This window comes from Notamacropus eugenii, chromosome 2 (genome assembly GCF_028372415.1).
Source record: "Notamacropus eugenii isolate mMacEug1 chromosome 2, mMacEug1.pri_v2, whole genome shotgun sequence".
Classification (NCBI taxonomy): Eukaryota; Metazoa; Chordata; class Mammalia; order Diprotodontia; family Macropodidae; genus Notamacropus; species Notamacropus eugenii.
Window position 1 is genome coordinate 307,937,234 of NC_092873.1, and position 10,524 is coordinate 307,947,757.

Genomic DNA, 10,524 nt, shown 5'->3' on the forward strand with positions numbered 1-10,524 from the left:
GCCATCTGAAGGCCAGTAGAGCGGAAGGCTCTGATTTAGTGCATGCTCTGGGTTGGTTTCAGGGGAAGGTGCTCATTTATGGTCAGAATCCTTTCAATGTTGGTGATGGAAATCCAGGTGTTTTACTTTTAAATGAAACAAGAAATTCATATTGCTTAATTCTTAGGGGGAATCTTCCTCACATTCCAGGTGGGAACATTTGAAGTTTTAGCATACTATGCAGAATAAGTCTCTTAAGGAGAAAATTGTGCACATTTTTATGCTAACATGGTTTGAGGGTAGAGTGTTCAAATCTAGGGAGATGTTAATGCCTTTATACTCTGTCGTGCTGAGACCAAACAACTATATTTCACTCAGTTCCAATGTCCCACTTGAAAGAGAATGTTGGCAAATGAGAGAGCATGCAGGGTGGGCTAGTAAAGTGTGTTGAGGGCCCCAGAAACCATATTCTGGGAGGAATCATTGAAGGGGGTGGCTTGGGACAGAGGAGACTTTCAGTGGATATGGTAGTTGTGTCCAAATAATTGAATGTTGTTATTACTAATACCTGAATATGATAAACATTTTCAGTTGATGCACATAAGTTCTTTGTAGATTTGCTGTGTACCTGCAGAAGGCAGAGCAAGTAATAGGTGAAAATTATGAAGTAGGTAGATTTTGGCTAGATGTGAAGAATAACTTCCTGACATTCTTACATTGGAATGGTCTCATCTAATCAAGTAGTAAGATTCTTGTCTTTGTAAGTCTTCAGGAGTGATTATGTGTTCATCCTTTGTTGCCGAAGAAGACCATGCCATCAGAGAAATAATGACTTGCACTTGACTTTGTTTTGAGTGAGGGAGGGCTGTGCAGGTCACCAGCCTCACTTCTCCTCCAGAGTCATCTGAATCCAGTGACCAGATATTCATCAGGATGACTGGAGATGACCCAGGATGAGGCAATTGGGGTTAAGTGACTTGCCCAAGGTCACGCAGTTAGTGAGGGCCAAGTGTCTGAGGTGAGATTTGAACTGAGGTCCTCTTGACTCCTGCACTGGTGCTCTATCTGGTGCCCACCTAGCTGCCCATAAGGAGTAGGTGATGAGATACTAGAGATGCTGAGAAGAGGGGGGGGGGGGGGCGCTCTGGAATAGCTGTTCTCCAAGGCCCTTGCCACTCAAAAGATGCTCAGATTCCACCTCCATTCCTCAGTCCAAGTAGTGGCTTGTGATGGATATTTAACAAGTGATACAAATTAATAAATGAGGTACAAATGCAAACGGTGCTCAGTAACTTGCTTCCTGCATCTTCTCATTCTCAGCCTCAATTGGTGTCCACCAGGGTTAATGAATCCCAGCTAATACGAACCATCATCTATGAGCCAGGAGCTGTGTAGTTATTTTGGATGACTTTTATTTGTCTATTTTCACAGAAAAGGTAGTGCTAGGTGAGATCACATTTTGGGGCCGTTGTTTTTGGATGCTTTTCACTCTTGTTGAGTTTATTGTCAGGTCTAGAATATAATAAAAAGAGCTGGTGCTACGGGATCCCAGCTGTTACCCAAGAATCCTATGAGACTTTCCTACAGCTGTGACTGCATTTTTCTTTCCTACAGGCTAATGGCCATGTGCCCCACGACCAAGAAGAAGTGATATGTGTGGAGAATGTAGTAAGTGCTCCCACGGAGGATGAAACTCAGGTGAGGCAGCTCAGGTGTGAGTTTGATCCTTCCCAGCTATTGCTGAAATACTGGGGAGAAAAAGGGAGAAGTGTCTTACTGGCCCCTTGGTAGGCAGGAAAACAATCTGTGGGGGTCACCCTGGGTAATCCCATTCCTGTTGTGTTAATAAGTATTTCCATCCCATCTGGGATCCTGAAGCAGACCCAGCTGTCAATGGGAACCCAGTCCCCTGAAGAGCTCCAGGGAATGCTTAGCTTGGGCTGTATTACTCTTCTCCTTGTACCTGTTGCTGAGGGCAGGTTTCCCATAGTGCTGTGTAACTAATTTTCTTTCCTCTTTCCAGACATTCCTGGGAAGAGCAAATAAGAGCTGTAGTCACAGATCTCTCAGGCTCTTTGGCAAATCACAGCAAAGGCAGAGAATTGGGAAAGGGTTGAAGCCAGAACTGTGAGAATAGAGGCCTTCTTGTAAGAGTGGGATTCCCTCTGACACTCACAGTGACAGAGCTTTGCATAGGACTGAGTCTGGAACCAGGGTTCATGGAGTAAGAATTGTTTCCTTCCTTGGAGGTTAGGGACCCATAAGCTAGGACCATCACTGCAAAGCAGCTGACAGTACTTTGGGCCTGTGGAGAGAAGATGAGATCATTGTTTGCCTTTTGTGCTTTACAGTCTATTGACTCTGAGGACAACTTGGTGCCCGGGCGGAGGGCCTCACTGTCTGATTTGGCGAATGTGGAGGACATTGAGGCCCTCACTGTACGGCAGCTCAAAGAGATCCTGGCTCGGAACTTTGTGAATTACAAAGGCTGCTGTGAGAAGTGGGAGCTGATGGAGAGAGTGACCCGGCTGTTCAGGGAGCAGAGAGACCTCCAGCATTTGGGTAACAGGCAGCGTTAGGGCTCATGCTTGTTCCTCGGATGCTTTTCCTTCTGACTAGATCTGTGTTCTTCTGAACTCTGAGACATTTCTTTCATTTTTGGAGTAGGAAAGGGAAAAAAATCTGTTTGCTATTGCCCTGGAGAGAGCTCCGTACCCCTGTGGGTGCTCCTCGAATGTATCCTCCTATTCCACATAGAGGATTTCTTTAACTCTGGTTGTGTTGATGAACAACATAGCAGCTATGTTGTTCCTGTTTGTTTTCTTCCCCCTAGACTTAGTCCAACTTTGTAGTTTTCCAGTACATTCCTTCCCACTTGGTTCATGCAACCTGTAACAAATGCCTGCTTCTAAGTCAGGACCAAAGGATCCACTGGTTCTTATCCTATACTCTAAGACAAGGTGGGACAGGCAAACTACTAGTTACTGGCACACTGGGTATGCCTATAGGGAAAGAATTCAGTGGTAAACTTGGGAAGAAGGGGAGGAGCTTTTCTCTGGTCTACCTTGTCACCAAATAACATCTTACTTTTCTTTTTGTTGCAGTATCTGGCACTGCAGATCAAAATGGTATGTACTGTTTATTTTCTTTGAGAACTGGCATAATATTTTTTCCTTCCTTTTTTCATCCTTCGTTCCTAATTTTGGTTCCTGTTAATCATCTAAGAGGTTCGAGCATCTGGGTATCACAAAGAATTGAGTGGGAAATTTAGAGATAACTAGGGCTTGTCAGCACCATTTTGACATCCTCCTGTAACTCTTCCCCTGATGATGGAAGAACTGTAGCAGACCCTTGAGCAAGCTCCTTTGCAAGTCTCTATGTTGCCAGAGTTCTGAAGCTGTAACTCATAAAATATTTAACAAAGCCGATAGTGGCTACATCACACTTACCCTGTTTTCATCTTCTTGGCCCTGAGTGTCTGCACCTCCCCCATCTTTTCCCTTGGCTGTGGAGGGCGTGGGGCGGTCTTTGTGTTGACCTCACGGAAGATGTTGAGCCTTGGGGAGTCTTGTTAGGGCAGTGTCCCCAGGGGGAGGAGTTGGGGACAGGCTGTCTTCAGGGGAGGGGGGAGCTCGTGTTCTCACCTCAGTTGCCTGCCTTCTGAGCTTCAGTTCCCTCTTCCTAGGTTGGTAGGAAAGATCCACTGGTCTGAAGATACCACGTCCTGCAGGGCTTCTGGCTGAGATGTCAGCATGGTCTCTTCTGAAGGAAACAGCTTAAGATAATGGGGCTGGGGCTCCTTTCAGAAAGCTGCCATCTCATTAGCTAGGCTTTAGGGAAGGGAGTTTGGTTGGGGGATGGAGGGATCCTAGAGTGTCATGGTGCTGTTCTCCTTAGAAACCTAGGAAATGGAGCAGCCCGTGCAGTTTTCTTTTGTTTTGTTTTCCTTGTCCCTAGGAAGGTACCTTGTTATTTTGAGATAGAGCCTTTCTCCTCAGGCTAACTGAGGCAAGAGGACAATACGTCATTGAAATTCAGATAACCCCCTAGTGCCTTTGGCTGACATAGACTCCCCAGATGCTTTTGTTTTGGTTGTTGCTTCTTCCCATTGGCCCTGTCCAGAAAGGAGGCAGCTGAGGGGCCTTTTTACTCTGCCGGGAGGCTAAGCAGGCCCTGTGTGTGATGGGGTCCAGGTTCAGTGAGCACTCTCCCTGATAACAGTTAATCAAGATAGGTTCTTCTTTCTGGCTTTGACTGTGCTGAGGCAGTGACTCTAGGAATCAAGGCCCTAGATCTAGAGCTGGGAAGGAAATCTCCCTTCATTTTACAGTGGAGGAAACTGGAGCTGAGAGAGGTTGTTCCAGGTCATGTCCATCACCCAGCTGGTTGATGATGAATGGTGTTTGAACGCAGGTTGTCTGCCTCTAAATCCAGCGTTCTTCCCACCGTGCCTCACTGTGTGCACTAACAATGCAGCTGCTGTTGATGCATCCTAACGCTGCTGCAGAGACTTTGGCTGCCATGTCAGTGCTGACTCTGCCCTCGCCTCACATCATGACGTCCCTCTCCAGTGGTGACCCTGTGGTGAGGCCAGGACTCCCTGTCTCCTTCTGCTCCTGTGCATTGTGCACCAAGCCTAGGGGCATGCTGCTTCCTCATGTTCTTGGAGTACAAGGTTAGCTGAAGCCAGCCAAGCGCAGTTACCAGCACCTATTCATGGGCCTGCTTGCATCCTACCAGAAAGATGGAGCTGAGATTACTGTAGGTAACAGAAGGCAACCACGCTTTGGCCTCCATTCACTTAGCAAGATAGTCCAGCCTCTCATTTCATAGAGGAGGAGAGAAAGAGAGGTAGGCCTAGAGAGCCTCGAAACTCACTCAAGGTTACAGAATGAATCACTTGGCAGAACCATCTCAGGAACTGGGGTTTCTTGATAGCCAGTTCAGTGTCTGCCATCTTAGAGCAAATCTAACTCATGGTTAGGTCACCTGAATGAGAATGAAAACAACTGTACTGTGCCATTTGATGACAAAGAATTGGAGCTTAATTGTTGCATGAGGCTAAAAGGAGCTTAACCACTTTCACTTGCAAAGGAATTTCCTACCCACAAATTATCTACCCATTCAGCTTAAAAAGTTGGAATTTCTTTCCTAGAAAAAAAACTTAAGGGGCTCCTTTGGAACAAAGGGGACAATATCAATGCTATCCTGTGTCAGGGCAATGGCCCATCACTGCTTACAATGGGGCCCCCAGGGGACATTTTGTGGGAAAGCCTGGCTGCTTTCCAGGACAATATCCTCTGAAGGAACCCAGAAAATTATGGATCTTCTTGGGGTGGGAAGCATAGTGGTTTGTGAGTTAGGAGATGCAGCTCTGCCTGTGGCTTTCTAGGTGAACTGCTGTGTCTCCTGAGCCTCAGCTTCAGGTTGTACTAGATCAGTGGTTTTTAACCTAAGGTTTGTGAATAGAATATTTTGGGAGGGTGGGGGGATGTGGGGAGGTGTCTGGGTGGAGATAAAAAAACTTGGGTGGAGATAAAAAAACCCACTTTTTTGTTTTCACTAATCTTTGGTGTCCTTTATAATCCTATGTATTTTGTGCATTTTAAAAACATTTGGAGGTGTCCAAAGGCTTCCCCATACTGCCAGAGATCCCAAATAGTCTTTTACCCAACCTACTCTACCCCTGTTTATACTTAAACCTTTCCTGAACCTACATGTGTTTCCAAGTTGGGGGTAACAAATCTCATGTGACTTAGCTGCTTTATATTGTCCAAAAACTACATTTTTCAAACTTCAGCTTCAAACTCTTTTAACTGAGTCTTAATGTTTAGAGGTTCATTGATGAGGCCCACAGTCACCCAGGCCAGGCCATCATAAGAGAACACAGAAGAGAGGTGGGTCGGTTCATCAGGAAAAGCTTTTCTGAAAGGAGTTGAATTTTTAGCTGAATTTTGGGGATTAGGGAGAATTTGGCCCAGATGTCTTCTTGACTATTTGCCTTCTTTCCTTATGTGTGTAGGGGATCCAGCGCCATCTAGTGCAGAGGAAAATATATGTAAGATCTGCATGGACTCACCTATCGACTGTGTCCTACTGGAATGTGGCCACATGGTCACTTGTACCAAGTGTGGAAAACGGATGAATGAATGCCCCATCTGTCGCCAATATGTGATCCGAGCTGTGCATGTCTTCAGATCCTGATGGCTGGAACCAGGCCCCCCCATGCCTTATGGGGCAAATTGGTTCACTTGTGGATTAATTAAAAAATTTGCAAAGTATCACCCCAAGGCCATGGCCAGCAATGACAGGAAGAAAGCCTGGGAGCTTCCTGCTTGTCTGGTCAGTTGTGCCCTTTTCACATCTCAATGTTGGGATCTGATAGGGCTTCCTCAGCCAAAGGGGATTTATTAGCCCTGCTTGGGGCAGAAATCGAATGGGCTTAGTCCCTGTTTCATATGATCAGTTGGTGACAATAAATTTGTGATGAACACAAACTTCCCAGCACTCAGACCATGTTGGAGTACTTTTTCCTCCCTTCAGTACAAACCATAGTTTTAAAGATCTTTTTCTGCAAAATTATCCTTCAGTATCTATTGTAATTCATCCTCTGTGGAGACAATTCAGCGCTGATTTTTTAATCATTCAGAAATCTTGTTTTTTTTCCTATTATACACATGGCTGTATTTTCTGTCTGGTGTCTTGGGTTTAATTCAGTTACTGCTAACCTCTCTCCTCGTGTCTTCCTTTGGCTTCGTTAGCTCAAAAGGCATTAATTGTCCTCAGGAGTGAGTAACTTCCTATAAATGCTCTCACTAAACCTAAAAGGACCGTGTGGTACTAAATAGAAGCCATGATGTCTTTCCCTGTCCCATCTATCATGTTGTGGGGAAGTAGGGGAAGCCCTGGGACCATGGGATCCAACAATCCCCATGGAATTTGGCTGGCTCATGTTTTATCAATGAGCCCCTTGTTGGTGCCTTAATTAGACTGACAAGAAAGCAGAATTTTTATGCCAGTGAATCTTGCTCATTGAAAATGAATCTTTGAAGGTTGTTGAGAAGTCTCAACATAAGAGTTGATGACCTGAATGCATGATTGGAAGATATTTGTCTCTATAAAGACTTGCGATGACTTGTTAAGGCTTCCTGATTAAAGCAGTATCATTCCCAAGATGGACTCCTCATTGTTAAGTCTTTTTAACCTACTCTGGAAGCCAAAGAAACATTTGGCTTGCACACGAAAAGGGAAATTCCAAGTCCCAGAGAGAGGGAAGAACTTACAGTGGACTTGGCCATCAGTCACTTCAGGTGCTGGTGGAAGAAATGTGGGTAATGTGCCTCTCTGTCCATTCACTGACTTTTGATCCAGCTGCCCCAGTAGCATCTCTTTAGTCCCATCCCCTCGACTGAAAGGCACACCTCCTGCCAGTTCTTTGAGCTTAGTCAGTTTGCTTCCCTTGTCCTCTGGCATCTTGACAAGTCATTGAAACTCAGGTAAAGGTTCTTTCCTTTCCCAGCCCTACTTCCCATGAATGTATTCAGTGGGATATATCAGAAGGACAGGTAACCAAAAGCCTTAAAACTCCCAGGCATCTTGGGAGGATTCCTGGTTCCCATTTCTTTTCTTCCCCTGTTGTTTCTGTTCAGTATTAGCAGGAAGTCTGAACTGGCTGATAGAAGAACAGCAGGGCAGTGAGCAGGCTCACTGTGTTGGCAGAGAGAGCCCAGGGACAGCAGCCTGGCTCTTCTGTCTTGAGTCATTCTAGGGACTCTATTTTCTCAGAGACCTGAGTTAATTTAGAAGGCCCCTGGCTAATTCCAACCAAGCACAAAGCAAGCCAGGTGCCAAGTGACTTAGCAACTATGCAAAACTTATCCACCTAGAGCCTTAGCAAACCCTACTGTGCAGCTTTGATCCCTTTCATTGTAAAGGGGGTAAACTACTGCTTTGGAAGATGGAGGTGAAATTGCTCTCTCCTAAGGAGAATGGTAATATTGGTACAGACTTTGTAATGATTTCCTTCCCCCTAACTCCCTTTGGAAAGAAGAGACAATTTCGGGAAGGAACTGTCAGCTCGTACTCGTTTGTTGTTTGGACATCAGATCGGGTCTTGGGGATCCCATTTGAGAATCTTCACCCTTTTCAAATTTGAACGTTTCTGATGAAGATTCAGTGTCTCACGCTGTTGCTGCTTGACACCACAGTTTACAATCTGTAGCTGTTTAGTTGTCAAATGACTCTACTGTGAAATGTCAATACGTATGCAAACCAGTTATCAGGGCAAGAACAGGCTCTCTGCCCATTTGCTGCCCTCTTTCTCTTCTGAGCTTGGTGGTGGTGTTCTGCCTTCTGGGCTTAGGAGGCTTTCCACATCTGGAAAGTGACCCCTCCACTGGATGAGCTAAGGCTGAGGGGCAGGCCTGTATAACCAGCTCCTCACTTGGTCATGAGTCAGAGCCCCACTGATCTTCATTCTGATTCATATCCGACAGGTAAAAGTCCAATGGCCTTTGTTTCTCTGGGGGGAGATTCCTGATTTGCAGGATTATTTTAGAAGAATGTGACAACTTAGCTCCATTTCTTTAAACTTTCTTGGGGGGGAGGGAGGGGTGTGATTTTTCATTCAGGGAAATCTCAATTTTGTGTTAATTTTTACTTTAACAGAAATTGGGGATTTAAGACCACGTATGATATCCAAGTGAGAAATTTGATTTTATTCCTGAATTATCCTTAATTCCCTCCCCACATTGTGGTGTACTTAACTTTGACTGAAATGACTAATTACCCTTCCAGCATTTTCTTCACTTTTGGTATGATTGCTATGAGATTTCTGGTTAATGAGACTTCTAAAAAACTGTTTGGTTTACAGCCTAGTGGTACAGATGGATCCAAACTATGAAAAAACTGTAAAGAAATGAGTGCTTCATGTACATTGTATAAATTTAAGTCTTTGGAAAGTTTCTGAGCTGCTTGAAGTAGCTGATACTGAGATTCTCTCTGACTTCTAGTGGGTGTAAAAGCAAGCACAAATGTGTATTTTTTGTTACAGAGTTGTGCTTTTTAATTTTGTAATAAAGTTTAAATATGATTGAAGAGGCCTCCCTTGCTCTCTGGTATGACACTGTATGCGTGAGAATCTAATAGCTGGGTTAGACAGAAGTTCAACCAACATTAAGCTTTGTGTGCAAGACTGTATTCTGTACTTTGTACATGAGACTTTATAAATTAGTCTGAAGTGGTTAGTGGTTCCTTACGCTTCAGTCATCAGTTTTTGTGCTTCCAATGAATGTTTATAAATCAGAAGTTAAGTGCATGCAGTTTGCTGTTTACTCTAAAAGGAATCCTGGTAGCTCTACAAATGGCCCCAAACAGGGGTTAACTTTAGGTTAAAGGACCTCTGAGGGGTCTAGGACTTGGGTAGGAAGAAAATTACATCTTTATTTCTATATAATTGGTTTCATTTGATCATCTGTATTATACTTTATTCAATTAAAAAACATTTATTCTGGGAAGGGCTCTGTAGGTTTCACCAGACTGATGGCTAGAAGGGTCCAAGACAAAAAAGATTAATCCTAATGAAATCTTTCTCCTTTTCTCCCTCTCTCCTCCTAATGCCTTCCCCTCCAAACCATGCTGCTTTGGGTTCATAATACTCTGATTTTTAAGAACCCCCAACCTAAAAGAGGCAAAAAAGGCCTGGGCTCAGACTCCTGGTTCTGAAAACTGCTGATCCGAGCCTGAGTAAGAAGTACTTGTACTGAGCATCTCAGGGAGTCAGGGAAGGTGATGGGGCAGGCCTTTTTTGTGAATGGGAATCAAGGCTGAGGCCAGCAACAGCTTGGGGAAAAGGGGAAATAGGGGAGCATCAACATAGAGACATGCACATCCCTCAGGGGGGGCTGTGGTTTGAAAAGTCTCTTTAGAGCAGTGGTCGGTCACCTTAGCCAGAAGGGGAACCCCCAGGGAAGATGTCATGATATACAAGCAACCTGGTAAGGGGTGTGACAAGGATGCTTTCATATGTGGGAGAGCAGCTCTGATAGCTGCTTCTTCCAGTGACTTAATGGTGGGAAAGGTGCTGGACTTAATGGAATAGAGGTCCAAGTTCTCACTCTGACACTGTGACCACGGGCAAGTCATCTGACCTCTCTAAGCCTTGGCTCTCTTACCTCTAAAATAGGAATAGATTTCACTATCCCCATCTGGAGTTTTCTTGGCAGATACTGGAAGGGTTTGCCATTGCCTTCTTCGGTTCATTTGACATATGAGGAAACGGAAGCAAACAGGGTAAAGTGACTTGCCCAAGGTCACACAACTAGTAAATATCCGAAGCCAGATTTAAACTCAGTAAGTCTTCCTGACTCCAGGCCAGTGCTCTAACCACTATGATCCTACTAAGCTGCCCTGCTATCCTTTTTGTAAATCACAAATCAGTAGGTGCTGATAGTTCACATGGAGCATCATGAGGTTTTCAAAGTACATTCCTTCTTGCAGTTCTATAAGCATTATTGTTGCCCTTTTCTAAATGAGTTAGCTCAGTGA

The 10,524-nt window shown here is 44.7% G+C and overlaps 1 protein-coding gene across 5 annotated transcripts in view; it reads left to right on the forward strand.

Moving 5' to 3' along the window:
- RFFL (ring finger and FYVE like domain containing E3 ubiquitin protein ligase) overlaps positions 1-9,075 on the forward strand; it is a 63,986-nt gene extending 54,911 nt beyond the window's left edge. For all 5 annotated transcript variants that reach the window (XM_072644937.1, XM_072644938.1, XM_072644940.1 and 2 more), the window contains exons 4-7: positions 1,594-1,677; positions 2,331-2,541; positions 3,084-3,107; positions 6,002-9,075. In XM_072644937.1, the coding sequence (XP_072501038.1) occupies positions 1,594-1,677; positions 2,331-2,541; positions 3,084-3,107; positions 6,002-6,183 (501 nt within the window). In that variant the 3' untranslated portion in view covers positions 6,184-9,075. The remainder of the gene's footprint in view (positions 1-1,593; positions 1,678-2,330; positions 2,542-3,083; positions 3,108-6,001) is intronic.
- Positions 9,076-10,524: the final 1,449 nt, after the last annotated feature.